The 19,243-nt window shown below is 32.9% G+C and overlaps 2 protein-coding genes across 2 annotated transcripts; both read right to left on the bottom strand.

Annotated features, from left to right (window-relative positions):
* On the bottom strand, positions 1-3,456 carry HERK2 (hercules receptor kinase 2). The gene has a single exon (XM_085743400.1). It carries the CDS (start codon positions 2,868-2,870, stop codon positions 303-305), a length of 2,568 nt encoding a protein of 855 aa, XP_085599526.1. The 5' UTR covers positions 2,871-3,456; the 3' UTR covers positions 1-302.
* A 7,452-nt stretch (positions 3,457-10,908) lies between these two features.
* LOC146945020 (myosin heavy chain-like protein) lies at positions 10,909-18,318 on the bottom strand. Its single transcript, XM_085743398.1, has 6 exons — positions 18,072-18,318; positions 15,536-17,880; positions 14,927-15,053; positions 13,813-13,914; positions 12,493-12,566; positions 10,909-11,300 (listed from the first exon to the last, which is right to left on the bottom strand). Exons 2-5 carry the CDS (start codon positions 17,815-17,817, stop codon positions 12,504-12,506), a joined length of 2,574 nt encoding a protein of 857 aa, XP_085599524.1. The 5' UTR covers positions 17,818-17,880; positions 18,072-18,318; the 3' UTR covers positions 10,909-11,300; positions 12,493-12,503.
* Positions 18,319-19,243: the final 925 nt, after the last annotated feature.

The following is a 19,243-nucleotide window of genomic DNA, read 5'->3' as shown; positions in this document are numbered from 1 at the left end:
TTTACATAAGTGGCTGATGATGCTTTTGATATGAACTTTTGAGAAAAAAGATCCCAGTAAATAATAATACAATTGGTTGCAAGTTGCAACTCAATGCAAAAGCAGTGCATATCACAAATATTAACATTTTTTGTGACAATGTTTGAAAAATCCATTACCATATGTATACAAGAATCAGATACTAAAAACAGTAGTAATAGTAATAATAAACAACTTGAATTTAATAAAACGAATAGAAAGAATCTGTAGAGGATAATATAAGGTCATGATTCTTCAAATTGCAGCATTCACTTCTTAGACTCTTACACACTGCTGTGGACTAAATCAGTTGTATTTTTAGAATCCAAATCAACCTCTTCATCTTGATTTGAATGCTCCTGCACAACCTCAACTCTTCCATCATTTAGACCACTCAAAGCTTGACTACCAGAGAAGGAATTTTCTGTGCTGTTGTTGTCCCTATTGAGCCAAGCTTCATGCAGCTGCAAGACATACTCCAAGTGCCATAACACCTCTCCCATGGTCGGGCGGCTCTTACCATCATCGGCCAGACATTTTTCAGCTATTTCCCCAAACTTAGACAACGATTCCGGACAATAGTTTCCATTAAGACGTGGATCAATGATTTTTTCAAGTGATCTTTCTTTTTGCCATCTCATTGCCCATTCTGCAAGATTGATTTGATCTTTAGGCAAGGTAGGGTTTATCACAGCTCTAGCACAAACAGCTTCAAAAAGAACAACTCCAAAAGAGTAAACATCTGATTTCTCGGTTAATTGTTGTCTTCTGAAGTACTCCGGATCGAGATAGCCAAAACTTCCTTTCACAGCAGTGCTAACATGAGTATGTTCAAAAGCAGGACCGTCTTTTGACAAACCGAAATCAGCCATTTTTGCTACAAAATTCTCGTCTAACAATATATTGGTTGTCTTGACATCCCGGTGAATTATTCCACGGTCGGCTCCTGTGTGAAGGTAGTGAAGTCCCCTTGCAGCACCTATGCAGGCTTCAAGACGCTGCTTCCAAGTTAGTGGAGGGAGATCGCTCCCAAATAGATGACTTCTTAGAGTTCCATTTGCCATGTACTCATAAACCAAAATCATTTCACTTTTCTCTTCACAGAAGCCAATCAAAGACACAAGATGTCTGTGTCTTAGTTTTGAGAGCATCTCAATTTCTGTCTCAAATTCAGCCAGACCTTGTTCAGATTGTGGATTGGCGCGCTTAATTGCAGCAGGGACACCATCATCAACCTCTCCCTTATACACCTTACCAAAGCCTCCAACTCCGATGACCAAACTGTCGTCGAAATTATTTGTTGCAGCGTTGATTTCAGCCAATGTAAACCGCTTACCAGCTCCTGTTGAGGTGACAGTACCATATAACTTTTGATTTCCTGTTGATCCCTTGGCACCGACAGTGCTGTTTACAGCAGCCCCTCCATAAAGGAATATCGGTCGCCAACCAGGAGAGTTGTTTTTGGTATCACTTGATTCTTTTCTCCTTCTTTTGCAGAAACAGAAAACAAAGACACCAACACATGCAACTATAGCTACAGAAGCAATACCTGCTCCTACTCCAATCCAAAGAACTTTTGCTTTTGAACTGTTTCCCGATTTCCCAGCCAAGTCAAATTTCTCCACATAGGCGAGATTCCCGTTTCTGCTAAGCTTAAAAATCTCTAGACCATTCAAGAGAGCATCCGTTCCAGCAGCACCAGCAGCTGTATCAGGACCTAGTTGAACCCAAAGTGTGTCCATCCTCAATGATGCGGAATCATAATGATCCTGATGATACGCTTTATTCTTCCCTCCTGCTCGAACAAAAACATCAACATTATCCGCAGCTGTTCTGTTGTTTATGTAGATCCTGAATATTCTCTCGTTCGACTTATCATACATCAGCTCGCAGAAATGTAACCGGACAACATAATCAAAATCAGGATCTACTTCAAACTTCCATGACATGTTAAATCTTTTGTCCAAGACTTCTGTGTTTGACATTGCCCTTGCAGTTTCATACACAAGGAGAGGAGCCACTGAAGTATCATTCAAAGAAGCATATGTAATATTAGAGCTGCTCTTAATTGCTGCACCGGCGTTTTCCGTGACCATATAGCTAGAATCAACTTCCCAAATTCTCCGAAGATCCGGATCCTGATTAGATTGAATCTCAGGGCCACCAACATTTAACCTATACATACTCTCCATACCGTGTCCAGTCAAATTCAAGTTTCCACCGCCAACTTTACCAACCGAACCATCAAAAAGCTCGCCAACAACGGGAACAATCTCAATGGCATTGATGAAGCCAAACGAATTTCCACTTGGAAGAAACTCAATCAAAAGCACACCATCATTGACATCCAGAATATACTCTTTGATCAAAAAGAATGAACTCGAATTCTTTCCAGAATTCTGCAGGTTCGCGTTCTTTTCAGATATCTTACCCGGAACATTAAACTCCGACAATAGTTTCATACCATTGACAACAACGCCAAAAGAAGACTCATTCACATTGTGGTCCACAATCTCAAAGGGACATAAATGAAACCTAACAAAATAGTTTCCATGAACATCTTTGATAGTGTAATTCAAAGAAGCTGTGAAAATTCTAGCTGTTTTATAAAGTGGCTCATAGATTGAATATCCACTTAATCCATCAGTGGAAGCAACAACACCAGGAGAAGAACTAAGAGTAACATTGTTATTAGGTGCCATATCACCAATCCATTTCCTACCATCAACATTCACAGAAGAATTTGAACCACAATTTATAAGAATTGATTTTTGTTGAGCCTCTACATTTTTGCTCACAATCATCAAAATCAACACAATCAATAGTCCCTCCTCAATAACCTTCCCCATCATGATTCTTCTTCCCCCAACAATCAACTTTTCAACAAAAAGAAGCAAAATTTGCAAAAGGGTAAAAACAAGAACAATCCAATCACATAAACAACATGGTTGCTATGATTTTTGTACAAAGAAATCAAATTCAACAACCCAAAAGAAAAGGGTTTATTAAAGTTGAAACCTTTAAAACAAACTAAGCAAAAAAAACCAACTGGGTCATGTGAATTTTCATTTTCAACATCATAGGACACAAAAAAAAAAGTTGAAAAAAAGAAAACCCACCTCAAATTTTAGCTGAAGTCAATGAATCTTCAACAAAAACACAGAAAGAGAATTTTTTTTTTAACAGATCTGAACTTGGAAGAATCAGTGGCAATGCACTGTGATAGACAAAACAAGACAACAACTGTGATAAGGAGAATCAATAGAAAAAACGAAGAAAATCAGAGATGTCACAAAATATGGGCAATAAAGAAATGACAACATGGGGTGTGGTTGGAAACAGATTGGAAAAGGTTTTGTTTCATCTTTGTTTGGTTTTGTTTTGTATCTTTTACAACAAGCTAAGAATCTGACACTATTAAATTGTTGGTTTTTTCTTCTTCTTCTTTTGGTTTAACTGTTCTACTTTATAATTGGTAACAGTTGCAGAATTATTTTCATTTGATATTTGTATATAGGTTTCAATTTTTAACATAACATCTATTTTTATCTATAAAAGTTAACCCGAAACCTTATTTTAGCCCTAATTTTAACCTAAACCCTAATGCTTAAATTTACTGTTTTAACCCTAATCTATATATAAAAGTTGTCCCAAGCCAATTTTGAAGCCCTAATTTTTCCAAAACCCTAATGGCTACAATTACTGTTTTACCCTAACTAAATCGTTAATCTATTTATCTATAAAAGTTAACCCGAAAGCTTAACTATCTATATATAAAAGTTGTCTCAAGCCAATTTTGAAGCCCTAATTTTTCCAAAACCCTAATGGCTACAATTACTGTTTTACCCTAACTAAATCGTTAATCTATTTTTATCTATAAAAGTTAACCCGAAACCTTATTTTAGCCCTAATTTTAATCTAAACCCTAATGCTTAAATTTACTGTTTTAACCCTAATCTATCTATATATAAAAGTTGTCCCAAGCCAATTTTGAAGCCCTAATTTTTCCAAAACCCTAATGGCTACAATTACTGTTTTACCCTAACTAAATCGTTAATCTATTTATCTATAAAAGTTAACCCGAAAGCTTATCTATCTATATATAAAAGTTGTCCCAAGCCAATTTTGAAGCCCTAATTTTTCCAAAACCCTAATGGCTACAATTACTGTTTTACCCTAACTAAATCGTTAATCTATTTATCTATAAAAGTTAACCCGAAAGCTTATTTTAGCCCTAATTTTAACCTAAACCCTAATGCTTAAATTTACTGTTTTAACCCTAATGCTTAATTCCAATTTGTTTAATCTATCTATATATAAAAGTTGTCCCGAGCCAATTTTGAAAAGTTGTCCCAATCCAATTTTGAAGCCCTAATTTTTCCAAAACCCTAATGGCTACAATTACTGTTTTACCCTAACTAAATCGTTAATCTATTTCTATCTATATATAAAAGTTGTCTCAAGCCAATTTTGAAGCCCTAATTTTTCCAAAACCCTAATGGCTACAATTACTGTTTTACCCTAACTAAATCGTTAATCTATTTTTATCTATAAAAGTTAACCCGAAACCTTATTTTAGCCCTAATTTTAATCTAAACCCTAATGCTTAAATTTACTGTTTTAACCCTAATCTATCTATATATAAAAGTTGTCCCAAGCCAATTTTGAAGCCCTAATTTTTCCAAAACCCTAATGGCTACAATTACTGTTTTACCCTAACTAAATCGTTAATCTATTTATCTATAAAAGTTAACCCGAAAGCTTATCTATCTATATATAAAAGTTGTCCCAAGCCAATTTTGAAGCCCTAATTTTTCCAAAACCCTAATGGCTACAATTACTGTTTTACCCTAACTAAATCGTTAATCTATTTATCTATAAAAGTTAACCCGAAAGCTTATTTTAGCCCTAATTTTAACCTAAACCCTAATGCTTAAATTTACTGTTTTAACCCTAATGCTTAATTCCAATTTGTTTAATCTATCTATATATAAAAGTTGTCCCGAGCCAATTTTGAAAAGTTGTCCCAATCCAATTTTGAAGCCCTAATTTTTCCAAAACCCTAATGGCTACAATTACTGTTTTACCCTAACTAAATCGTTAATCTATTTATCTATAAAAGTTAACCCGAAAGCTTATCTATCTATATATAAAAGTTGTCCCAAGCCAATTTTGAAAAGTTGTCCCAATCCAATTTTGAAGCCCTAATTTTTCCAAAACCCTAATGGCTACAATTACTGTTTTACCCTAACTAAATCGTTAATCTATTTATCTATAAAAGTTAACCCGAAAGCTTATCTATCTATATATAAAAGTTGTCCCAAGCCAATTTTGAAGCCCTAATTTTTCCAAAACCCTAATGGCTACAATTACTGTTTTACGTACCCTAACTATGAGAATGATGCTTGATTATATTTTGCTTTCTTTAGTCTTTAGATATACATTGATGAATAATTTGGAGGCTTATTACTTATCATGTTTTTTGGTTCCTGTAGGAATTTTGGAAGTTGTTTTGATGTATTTTACTTTTTCACATGCCCTGAGTTTTTCATGTCTCGATAGAGAAAAGATATATGATAATAGAGTATGTTGTTTTTACCCTGACATATCACAACCAAAACCTGGCATAATGTGGTCAACTAAAGCTATATTTGATGAGATGCTCTACATGTTTTCTTTAATCTTATTGTTTTTGACACGTTTTCTTATCCAAAAAAGGGGAAGTCAAGTCATGATAGTTTGGTCATTTTGCCTTTGATTTAGCCTGTCTTCGAGTTGGAGTTGTTCTGTCTGAGTAGTGTGTTGTAGTTTTTGCAGTGTTGATATATGCATACTGTTTCAGGATTTTGGTTGCTGTATTGTATCTTCAGTGGGGAGTTGATGTATCAATCAAGAGAGACGTAGCTAGCAGACTATCCATATCACTGTTTTTCAGCTTGCCGAATTCAGTTAGACTGTTGTATTTTGTGAGAGGTGCCTTATAACTGTGCAACTCATGCTTCTCTGTGGCAGAAGTTGCCTCTGTATAGTTTGCTGAGTATAAGTGATCAAGTTTCTTTCAATTGAGGCAAATAATGTGTCTTGATGAATTTTTTTAGTGGCTTTGGTGTTATAACACTCTTTTTCCCACATTGTAATGGTGTAAGTTCGTGACCAACTTATTGGTGTTGAATACTTATGTAAACTATAGTTATAGTTATGCTGAAATATTCTAATACATTAATTTTACTAACTATATAAAGAACAACCATCAATTCTCCTAAAAAAGTCATATTGTTTTAAGCCAAGAGCACTCCCACGTGATTTTTTATAGTGAAGTGATGTCATCTTGGATCAGTGGCTTTCACACTCTTATAAGGGTTCTATTGTTGTCTGATGTATCAAATTATTTATTTTTTAACAGCAAGTGAAGTATCAAATTATTTCCAAGTTTTCAAAAACTACAGGTTTTGCATATTAGGTATGTTCCTAATCAATTGGCACACTTTTAGTAAAATTGAAAGAGAATAAAGAGTAAAATACAATTGTATTCCACTGAAGTGTGTTTATGTCACATTACTAATTCAATCTTAAAAATCATAAATCACTGATATTGAACAATGCATTAATAAGCTTCCTAGACACACTTTTGCGACAAGCTATTGGTTTTTTTTTTTTTTGAAACAACAAAATAAGCTATTGGATGTATAGAGAGTGAACTGAATTGGATCACAGAGGAAACAATCAAACATGTGGAGGACATTAATATGATTAAGTTGTGATCAAGTTGTCTAAAAAATATCAAGTAGTGATCACGTTCCTATTACCCCATCCAGCAAAAACTTATAACTTAGACTACTTTTGTAAGATAAAATCTTATATTAGTGTAAAGTTGTGATAAATTTATTTTGTTTCATGTCATTATATTCGATTGTCTTATTACGAATATAATATAAATGTCATACATGTTAGTCGCAACTAGCAATTTAAAAATCATTTGTTTAAAAATAATCTTCATCTATATCAGACCCGTGCGATAGCACGGGTGAAAAGTCTAGTCTAATTAACACTCCTCTCGAAAAGAAATAATCTTTTCAAGGTTAATATCTAAAGGAGTTTGTGGTGCGGTTTGATTGATTTTGAGGTTAAAAGTCATTTAAATCGTAAGATAAAAAGAATACACCCTCCGGTCACTAATATAAGTAAAAAACTACATTTTAGGTTCATTCATTTAATGATGTATCTGGTCTATAATAAAGACCATGTGCATCATTAAATGAATGAATCTAAAATGTAGATTTTTGCTTATAATAGTGACCGGAGGGTGTATGTGATTTGGTTCGGTTCGGTTGACTTTTAAAATAAAATTTGAATCAAACCAACGTGGTTTGAATTCGATCAGTTGATGTGGTTTTTTCAAGACAATACAATTTTTTGTTTCCAACATTAAAAACAAGTTTAAAAAAATTAAAACACAACAGATTTTCAATAATGTTATAAATTTCATCCAACAATGTTCAGAACTACATAGACTAAATTAAAATCGTGGACAAAACGTAATTATATTTTGTAAGAAATGTAAAAGACTAAAATTTTATCATTCTCTAAAAGTTCAAATAACACATAAATACATTTTTTAAATAAAAAAACAAAGAACAGACTTAAAAAGTGAAAAAAAAATATATGTCATTTTAGAAGAAAAAAATCACTGAATTTCGATGAGTATTGAATTTCGGTGATATATGTTTAATTAGTGTTTTTTCTTATTTTGCAGTTTAGTTTGGTTTGGTTCAGTTGGTAAAATAAAAACTGCAAACTGAATCAAACCATATGGTTGAATAAAAAGAGCAGTGTTATATGAACATCCATTTGTTTGACAACCAAATGGACAACCATATTTTTACAAAGAAAATTATGTATTGACACGAAAACCAAAATAATAGAGAGAAAGTAAAAATGTAATGTAAATATGAGAGAGAAAGTTGTTACAAAAGTTGTTATAAAATGGTTGTTCAAATATCATTTCTCAATAAAAAATATACATCCGAACCAGATATGATTTTTTTTTCAGTTTCAGTTTACAGTTTTTCTATTGGATTGGTTCAGTTTTGAACACCCCTAATAACATGTATATTAAAAAAAAAATCAGATTTTTCAAAAATGGAATTGCATATTTAAGAGAATCAAAACAAAAGGACGATCTTATTAATATTTTGAATATTTCTTTCAAAATATTAATAATAATACTATCTCTTCATAATATTCCACATACATTTCTTACCAAAAGAAACAAGTATAACACATTTATTAAAAAAAAAAGTATTACACATACATTTACTTAAAAAAATAAATTACTCCCTCCGTCCCGGAATATCTGACCCATTTTCTAAAAAAAAGTGTCCCAAAATAACTGAGTCATTTCAATTTTCAATACAACTTTCATCATTCCCAATACAATATAACTCTAATTAATACTACTTTCATCATTCCCAATACAATATATTCCACTTTCCCCTTTATTTATATATTTTTCTTAATCTGTGTGAAAAATCAAACTGGCTCAGATAAAACGGGACGGAGGGAGTACATATTACATACTCCCTCCGGTCACATTTATAAGCAAAAATGTACTTTTTAGATTCATTGAATACATAATATATTTGGTCTCTATATTGACCAAATACATTAAGCATTGATTGAATCTAAAAAGTGTTTTTTTGCTTATAAATGTGACCGGATGGAGTACCCCTTAAGCATGAGTTATAGGCACACATTAAATGAAAGTTTAAAACTTATTTTCTATGACAGTTGTCATTATCTGCTATGTCTATAAGTTTTGATGATTAGTAGTTGAAGTTGTTTTTTCAATAAATAATAATATGTTTTTTCCTAAAATAAATCAATAATATGTTTTGTCAAATAATAATAATATGAAAGCAAGAGCAGGAGGCAGAGATGGATGGGTTGTTCCATTATTAGTGAGGTGGGTCACATGGCTTTGTCCCTTTCTCAAAGGATAAAATAAAATTCACATGTATCATATCATATTACTATAGGTGAAAAAAACTTTAACTATATAAAACTTTCTTGAATTTCCTCTCCAAAATAAACTTTTTTAAATCTGTCAAAATTAACATTGATTGTACAAATTATTATGGAACTCCACTTGATTTATATGATAATTTATTTTTATTTTTTAAAATTTTAACTAATATTAAAGTGTCTTAAAGATTGTTAGTACTCTTTATAGTAGCTATAGTAGTAATTCACATGTCCCAAATTTTTTTTTAGTAGCTATAGTAGTCATCCTCTAAACCATTTCTCACTCGTATAGTATATTCACTCTCTCACCATTGCTCTCCCTCACATAAATTTTCTTTTATCTTTCCGTGTCTGGTTGTAGTTGTTCCAAAGGTCACAAAAATGTGGAGAATTTAATTCCCTTGTCATAGGAAGTTAAACATTCACTTTCATCGGCTTTGATTTTAGATTAAATCTAGGATAATTTTTATGATTACATAGACACAAATAGATAAAAATATACATCATTTAAATATTTTGATAAAACGAAAAATTGACCTATATTTTTTTTATTTGTGCGAGTGTGCCTAAATAATTTAAATTTGGAATTGTGACCAAAAAAAGCTCTTAAATCTAAAATGCATTTGTTGAAAGATTATAAACCTAGTTGAATCATAAACCTAGTTACATCATAGATCCTTTTTTTTTTTTGAAAGAACATCAAACATAAACCTAGTTGAAGTTTTTTCTTTTGACAATGAAATCCTAGTTGAAGTTGATGATTATGACTTTGATGGTTAAGTATTATATGATTTCAATTTTTAAAAAATGATTTATTTCTCATAGGAAATCAAACAAAATCAAACAAAGAGACAATTCTAATCTCTTTATTTATACACAATCTTCTCACTTGTGGACCAACTCTTTCATTCACACATGGCATTGTCCAACCTCCAACACAAGATAAGCATCGTAGTTATTTTATTGTTTTCCCAAACTAACCCTACATATCCAATTTTCAATCTTTATAATAAATGAAATAAAACAAAAAACATGTACCACGTACCTTGTCTTATGCTATTCCGTACTTAAATGTACCCCTTCAAGGGTCCTTGTAATTTTGCTTCAAAGTGGGACAATGCCATCACTCAAAAGCTCAAGGATTTATTTTATTTTATTTTAACCTTGACCAGAATCAGTGTTTCTACATATTAGTATTATTTTTATGTTATCATATGTGCTTAAATCATGAAAGAATTCAAATTAGTAACCAGGTTGGAATCTGTCGTTAGTATCTAGGTGGATTGGTTCAATGTACTAATCCTCATATTCAGGTTTTTTTTTCTCTTCTTTTCATTCATATAATGCATGCATTTCTTGCTCTTATTATAAAATTTGTGTAAATGGGTTTTTCTTCAAGTTAATTTTAAAATTATAAAGTTTTATTTTCTTCATAATAGACAAAGTTGAAACCTAAGGTCAAAAGCCAACAATTTGAGAATTGACAGGTTTGGTTGACAATAAGCAAGTTAGGCAGTGCCGGTGGTAATGGAAGTGTATTATTCAAGGACATAATAGGAATTAGGGAACTAGGTATGCCGGTGGCAATGTTTCTATCTTCTAAAAGTATTTACTAAGAAAGGAAAACAAAGACCTATATCATTTAAAGTTTGAGAATTACTTTATCTTACTATTTAAAATTAATACAAGTTCAATATTAGCTCATTCAAGAAGCACATGTGTAAGACACACACGGGTCAAAATCCTCTCAATTTATAACTTTTTCCATTTGTTGCAATTTGGAGAGAGATAGACACATAAAAAATAATGATGGTGGGATCCACTTAGTGATAAGAAAACATTGATGATAACATTTTAAACACAACTCAGTGAAAGCAAAAGAAAACAGCATAAAACTATAGATACAAGTCATTTAAACACTCATTTCACATTATAAAAAAAAACTAAAACAAAAAAAAAAATTCCATAAAATTAACATATACAGATGCTATTGCTAGTATAAAAAGAAAAGAAAAAAAAAGAAAAAACTGTGCATTACAAAGAGTGAAAGCAAATTCATGGTATACTAGAGCCAAACAAACAAGGCTGTCTCCTACTAAGTGTATAAAGCATTTGTGTATGGCAAAAAGGAAGGTGCATTAGCAACTGCTGCATAAGCTCTTGATTCCTTACATAATGTGTTTTAGGGGGAACAAAAATACCAGCAAACAAATCATCACTAGCTGCATGTAACTCATGTGAATAGCTGTACAACTCACCACCTGTATCCATTACAAGATTTAAACATAAAATGGATTAATTTACAAATTACACACTCTTAGTAGAACAAGGTAATTTAACAGACAACACTGGACTAAATAACTTGTGCAATAGCATTGCCACTGTTTTGCTAAAACAAACTTGAAAAGAGAACCCAAAAAGGATACCCTAGTAATGTAAGGCTACTGCGATGACATGGTTCATAAAGGGTCCAATTCATAATGAGAAACCAAAAGAAAGATGAAAATGAAACTGCATGAACTATTAAGGTCTATTTGGAAGTTTAGGAGGGGAGAGGTGGGCTTTGGAGAAAAGGATGGAGAAAGTGGAAGGAATAGAGGACTTAGGTGGTTCATTTTTCTTCATAATACAAAATCCCCCTGATTTGGGGGAACCAAGAAAGTGCATAGGAGGAGGATTTTGGAGGACTAAGATAAATTATTCAGGTCTTTTACATGATGTTATAAGTTATAACACTAAAAAAAACAATAGATATTAATCATAAGCATTTTCTTATCATTCTTTAGAAAATTACTCTCTCAAACAAGGTGAAAGGTTTCTATATTCTTCCCCCCCCCTCTCCAAACTCCTAGACGGAACCTCAGGGTCCAATTACTTTCTATGTTTCTTGTTTTCCCTTCAACAACAACAACCAAGCCTTATCCCACTAAGTGGGGTCGGCTACATGGATCAAACAACACCACAATGCTCTATCATATACCTTAAGAGAATTATAGGTTCAATGTTTCTCTCATCGTTTTCTTTTAAAAAAAAATTAAAACAGATCTAACATTTCAAGAAATTTTGAAATTATCAAGACTGTTTTTGTTGTTTATGAAAATCCTTTTTCCCTGATTTGTCTTCCATTTTTCTGTGTATCAAAATTGTTCAGACACGTGTCTTCTATCTGCTTGTTAACAATTTAAAATGAAAAAAAAAAAAAAAAAAAAAAAACCAAAAAAAATGTTTTTAGAAAGTAAACAGCGCTCTTTAACATCTCTGTGTAGATAAGATGAAAATAATGAACTAATTAATACCATGACAGTGCTCCCTAAGTTACTTCCGATTCTCCACATCCAATAGTTAATCAGGTGTGAGATTGCAGAAATTATTTCCTTATCAATACTTATCGGGTTTATGAATCCAGAACATGGAAAGTTTCAGATTGCACGCAAAGAGTGTCTGTCAACTTACCCGGTCATGGGTTAAACAAGTTTTCTAGACTCTCCAGTCAATTCTCTTCTTACAAGCTCCAGAATCTCGATAATCTGCAAAATCAATGACTAATTATTGAAACAGATCACAATATTTGATTCATGAAAATAAAATCATCTCTCAACCTTCTTCATGAAGACAATGAATTATCTATTCCAAATTACAAATAAGAAAACTATGTTTTGCACCGCCAAATGTCGCCACCTCCTAATTTAATTAAACATGTGACCCTCTCCAAACCTATGTTGCAACACCGGTTACTATTGTTAGTTTTGGATACACACAAGCTGTAACGGAAAATATGCCCTTATGGTCTCATCCATCTTTCAAGTTATACTTAACAAATCTAATTGGACACTAAAAATGGTAAGAACTTCTGCATGGAGCTTCATCAGTAGCTATTTAATGAATAATGAGAGACAATTCTTAGCCGAATGGCAGGGTTGAGCTGGTAGGCTGGCTCTACACAGTTCTACTAATAAACCAAAACAAATACGGCCAGTACAACTATCATAATGTCACCCTTCCTAGTTCTACAAAGCCACACGTCTTATATCATAATCATATTGGATTCACATAATAGTGATTCATTTCCGTGTTCTTTCCATGGGATGACGAATTACCATTCATGTTTGCAACAACAAAACTTTCATTTTCGGTCCAATTCTACATTACTTAGTAATGTAGCAAAAACTAATGATGTACTGCTCAACAGAAGATACTAATATCAGTGACCCTAAGCTGTTGGATTTACAATAAAAAAAATGCAGAAATAACATTAAAACAAAGTATCAGGGCAATTGAGAGGCACTGCCCTCTCCCACAAACTTTTGTTTTAGCCTTTTTTTTTCATGAATGTCTCGCTTTCAAATTCAATACGCCTGATTGCCACACCGCAGTTGGTTATATTAATCATGCCCATTCTGTTATGCAATGTAGAGCTCCTCACCCTTTATATCACACACCATGATGAGTAGTTTTCTAATAGAAACTGATGCTTGGAAGCTCATTTACTTCCCTGAGTCCGGAGGGGGGTCAAGATTCCCAACATCCAACTATATTTAAAAACAACTAAAGCTCATATTAAATATGTGTACTCTTTGGGCTTTTTGGTTGGTGAAGATATTTTCTACTTCTATTAATAACTATTAATTATCACAAAAATGTCCCACTATTGTATAATAAACAGCGAAAATGATAAAAATAGACTCTCTATGGTAATATCACAGCAATTTCCACTACATATACCTCAATTATGTACAATCATTAAAAAGATATGCAGAAACAAAATATTCTCACCCCAGGGTAATGTTGCAATATTGGTGAATAATGGTCAAGTGCAACGTATATCCTTTCAAGGAGTCTAAGAAGAGTATCTACCTCGTCCCCTAAAAGATCAACCTGAAAGATCATAGGGTCAAAAGGTCAATTACTAGACTTAGGCATTATTGTAGATAATAAAAAAAAGTAAAATGAAAATAATTTTCTCCCAGTGAAGATTAGATATCTTTTCAAGTTGGGTATTAAACCCTTGGTTCACCAAAATTTTACGGCATAGGCCTGATATACTGATACCGTGATCATTGATTCCAAATCTATTTTTTCTCCTTCTAATAACACTACTTGCTTTGAAACCTTGATGTATCCTCACAATTCGACCCATTTGAACCAACCATATGATTAATTCACTGGCCACAACATGCGGCAAAAATTATATTTAGAAGTGGGGGCAACTGTAAAATGTTTGCATAAGAAAATATTGAAGTTTTTATGATATGCATAATCTTGTAAAAATCCAAAATACCCAAGTTTTTACAAATTACAATTGTCCTTGACGTATTTTCATATTTTCAAAATGTTGTATGATTTCTTCATTGTCAATACTATCAAAACCATTTTCTGTGTATGTTAACATTTAGGGTGTCTACAGTGTTAGAACAGCCAAACAAATTAGAATGGTGAAGAAATAATTAGTACTGGCTTATCCTCCTTTTTGGCACTTATAACATTTGCATTCATTTCAAAAAATATCTTATAGGGACAGATTTTAATTTATTCCTAAGATTTGACGATTAACTGTTACTCCACCAGATTTAACCATAGTCCGATTCTGTGTAGACTCTTGATCGCTGAGGGCAAGCAAATCACAGAATCGTGAGTGTTAACGATTAAAAATGTGATTTTGATTACCATGGCGACACTTATATTTTTATGGGAACAAGTAAAAATTTGGGGGGAAAATAGCCCCCCACACCTATTCATCTGCATCTGCCTTGGGTCACATGAGCACAAGGGTTGCGCAGCCTCTCCACAAGATTGAGAAATAGATAAGTAATATATATTTCCCATAGCATAGCAAATGCATATTAATAAAAAAAAGAGAAAAAATTATGTGATGTTTCTGGTTGCGTACCTCTGCTTCAGCCTTTGCAAGATCAGAACTTTTTGTTTCAAACTTTTGCTTGTACACCAATCCCATGGTTTTAAGTGCACTGGCTTTGTTCTTGAGGAAAGAGAACTCAGAACTCATGCATTCAAGCCTGAAAAGATGGTTCCATATATGACTTGGTTCTGACCATAATCATTACCATAATATGAAATCGAGTTTAAGATAATAAAATCTGATTTAAAACCGTTTTCTTGACATAAGGATGAAGTAAATTGGTTTCTATCCACAAAATTTTCAGGCTGTTAGTTAACAAGACCAAGTTGAACACAAATATGAACTCGTAGATAATTTTTTATGTTCATATTACAATTATTACAATTATTAGAGAGGAAAAAAACAAACAAAAAACTAACTTAATTCCCCAAATTATCCTTCAAAAAATTAGAAGCACGTCACATTCCAAATAATTCAAAGGTAATGTCCTTGCTGGTTAAAATAAATTTTAACGCTTCATTATTGATGGATGACGACATAAAATGGCTTAAAAAACAGAAAAGAAATCAGAGAAACAGTAGTTTATCATAAAATCACGAGACATTAAATTAGAAAAGGATCTTAACAATTATTGCATACCTCATACAATTTCTTGAAACATCTTCATTTACACTAGCTTCTACATCGTTAACCATTGTCAACAATTTATGGATGAGATTAATGGTTGACTCCATTTGTTTCCTGGTTTCCCTTTCTTTTGCCTCAATACACTCCAATGCATCTTGATGATTTTTTGTAACAGCACAAAGCTCTCTTCTTTCTTTATCAACTTCTCTAAGCTCATTCACCCTTTGTTCGAGATCTTCATGTAACTTCTGCATTTGCTCCTTGTATTCTTCAATTTCCTTTGCTGCTGCAACTAGGTTTCGCTTAGTAACATCCAACTCTTTACTGTTCTCCACAATCCAATTTTGTTGACAATCTGTCTCAGTTCTTAAACTGTCAAGCTGTTGAGAGGCCAATTCCATCTTTTGCTTTTCTTGTTCCAAAGCATCTGTTACCCCTTGTAATAAATTCTCCTTTTCTTCCACTGTTGATTTCAACGTAAGTATTTCATATTTTAGTTTGTTGTTCTCGGCAGCTTTGGATTTTAATGCTTCGTCTGCATCTACCAAAGCTCCTTTGAATATAATTTGATTAATATCCAGTAGCCCTTCAATCATAATTGACTCGATATTTGCTTCTTCTATTTCCAGCCCATTAGAAACTTGAGCACTGTCAACGGTATCTTTCAACATTGCTTCATACATTTCTTGCATAAAACCATACTTGAGATGCAAGTCTTCAGTAATGAATCTACATTCACTTTCCATATCTTTAAAGAGACATTTATACACGTCTTGAATAACTGAAGCTTCAACATGTGCATCCCCAACATCATCCTCAAGCTTCTGAACAGATTGTAACAAATTTTCCTCAGTCAGTTGTTGCTGTGACAATTTTCCCATAGCAGCAGAAAGCTGAGAAGATAGACTCTTAATTTCCTTATTCTTATCAGCTAGCATGTCCTTCAGTTGAAGATTCTCAGATTGTAAGAAATCCAATCTATCTTTGAAACTGCAAAGAGATTCAATGTTCTCACTGAATTGACGCAATTTCTCATTTCCATCAAGGACTTCATTCAATTTTGAGATGGCATCAGGGATTTTTTTCTTCAACAAATCAAAGTCCTTGTCTTTCTTCAATGAAAAGGAAGAACCTCTTTCTTTCAGATTCAATAGTTCCCGCCTAAGACAAAAGTTTTCTTCGGTCTTCTCATGCACTTGAGATTCATGGTTTCTTCTCATCTTAGTTATATAAGTAATCAAATCATCTTTAGACATGTCCTTCAGAGAGCCAGAATCCAAACTATCAGGCTTGCTAATCTTTGAATCGCCGTGCTTCCCATTTTCTTCCAAAGTTGAAGCCGACAAATGATCTGTCGAAAGCTTCAAGTGGACATGGTCTGCCCTCTTATTATGACACCAATCATCAGTATGCTCCAAGGATCCATGAGAAATAAGCGTCCCAGTTTCAAAAACAGACAGTGTTCTAAAAATTGAATCCAAATCCTGACGCAAACTTGAGATCTCTTTATATTGGTTAAAACTATTTCTACTTTCAGATTCACAAACTTCACATAATTTTCGTTCAATCTCCTGCTGCAAACTCCGGATACAATTGCGAATTACCATCCGCTCAATTTCCAAACGAAACTCCTGCTCCTCCTGCCACTCAGAAAGTGTTGTTACCTTCGATAACTGATCCGTAATTTCTATCCTTCTGGAGAAAGAATCCATAGTATCTTTCAGACTTTCAAAAGCTTTATCGACATAAATCCATCTTTCCGGCACATTCTCCTGCAGAATACCACCTAAACCAACCAAATCCGAACCCGAACTAAATCTTCTTGTTGAACTAAGTCCTCTAATTTTATTTATTTCCTTTTTGAGTTGGCTCAACTGCTCATGTATCTCAAATTTAAGACTACCCACAGGCTTCATAAATCTATCTTTCTCCATAACACCATCTAAAAAACGACGTGTACCACCTTCATGGGTTTCATTACAACGCACCGAAGACCACATCATTTTAGCTTCATCCGAACCAACACATAAACTACTTAGCTTTTTCTTCAACCCAACGACCTCCGATTCTTTTTGCGCAATTCTCTCAGCCGCCTGTTCCTCAACAGCATTAACCATACCCTTTATAACAGAATCACTCACCATCCTAGAAATAATCAACCGTTCATCGATATCATCAAAAAATGACTCCATTTCCTCAATTATGTGCTCACCAAGACTCTCATCATCATCCTTAACACCATTCTCAAAAACCTTTTCACCACCATTCATAACAACAAACCCCTCCTTCATCATTTCCACTTCCCTAAACAAGATTCACTAATTTTGAACCATTCAAAACAATCCAAATACAGAACACTGTCATAACAAAAAAAACATGAAAATTTAGAAATACTACTTAACAAACAGAACCCAGAGAAAGAAAAAAAAAACTGCATAATAAAAATAAACAAAAGGGGTTTGACCCAAATAGCTAAAAATCCAAACTTTAATCATGTTATGGCTATTTAACTATATAAAAAAAATATATGAAACAAAAATCCTTATACCTGTTTTTTGGGGTAAATGAACACTGGAGCTGAAAATTGTGAGAGATAATAGAAAATCAAGCTTGTGTGTGAGTTATGTTGAAGCTCCAATGCAGGTTGAAGGTTCAAAAATGGAAAGAGAGAATCTGGAACGGTGGGAAGAATGAAAAATAATTGGGAGGTGTGAATAGTTGGGAAAAGGGGTGTGAAATAATTGTGATGCGGTGGTGGCGTTTTTAGGGTTTAGCAAAAAATAATAAATGAGAGTGAGAAAAGGATTGTAAACATTGCATCGACAGATAATAAAAATATGCAACTATGTACTATAAAAAAATACAAAATACAAAAATCTCAAAGCATTGACTTGAGAAATTTGATGATTGTGAGAAAAGAAAAAATATAACATATATTTTTTTAATGCTTGGAGTTGGTTTTCTGTTGTGTGCATATATCTATACAGTATCCAATGTTGTTTTTTTACTTACGGTATCCAATGTTGTTTAACACTATAAAACCTTCAATTTGTTCTTTAAACAATCACATTCTCCCACTTATTTGATATTTGAAGTATTGAATTATAATAAGTACGGTGTGTTTGTTTGCCAAGTTTATTTATATGAATTATGCTCATTGCAATATAAAAATGTGAATTTTATTATAATGTATTTAAAAAATGTTTGGTTAACATTGTAATATTGTAATATTGTTGTTTCTTGCTAATCAATATGTTAATCAAAAGGAGAGTGGTATTGTTGATCACGTAAAAGAATAATTTTGGCGGTGGTTTAAAATGAAAATCAAAGGGCTTTGAATTAATTTAAGTTGTTTTGGTTGAGTATGATCTTTTTATTTGTTGCTATGATGTTTCGTTTGTTACCACATAGATGGTTGTAGACATGTCAACAAAACTCATACCCACGGGTATCTATCCTCCTAACCAACCTTGATTTGATAAGTTTTCTCTGACCCATCTTGTTTTGATGAGTTTTTTATTTTTTATTTTTTATTTTTGCTTTGATTGTGTTTGGGTATCTAAGAAAGTGAAGGATAAGCCAGGTTGACTTGTCACCTCTGTTAGATGCGAATTTCTAGTCTCTATCAGATGAGAATAGTTGGTAGCAAGCGGGGATAGAGTAATTGGTTAACTCATCAGGCTCATGATTTGAAGATTGCAGGTAACGAGAGGTGCTTCA

This window comes from Medicago sativa, chromosome 2 (genome assembly GCF_051527215.1).
Source record: "Medicago sativa cultivar Bolivia chromosome 2, Bolivia_mono, whole genome shotgun sequence".
NCBI lineage: Eukaryota > Viridiplantae > Streptophyta > Magnoliopsida > Fabales > Fabaceae > Medicago > Medicago sativa.
Note: the sequence above shows the minus strand (reverse complement) of the source record. Positions and strands in the feature narration are given on the sequence as shown.

Coding starts and splice junctions, on each gene's coding strand:
- LOC146945020 (XM_085743398.1), bottom strand. CDS start 17,817: ATGATGAAGGAGGGGTTTGTTGTTATGAATGGTGGTGAAAAGGTTTTT. Junction 13,915..14,926: donor TTGCAAAGGCTGAAGCAGAG/GTACGCAACCAG, acceptor ATGATCTTTCAG/GTTGATCTTTTAGGGGACGA. Junction 12,567..13,812: donor TATTGCAACATTACCCTGGG/GTGAGAATATTT, acceptor TTGATTTTGCAG/ATTATCGAGATTCTGGAGCT.
- HERK2 (XM_085743400.1), bottom strand. CDS start 2,870: ATGATGGGGAAGGTTATTGAGGAGGGACTATTGATTGTGTTGATTTTG.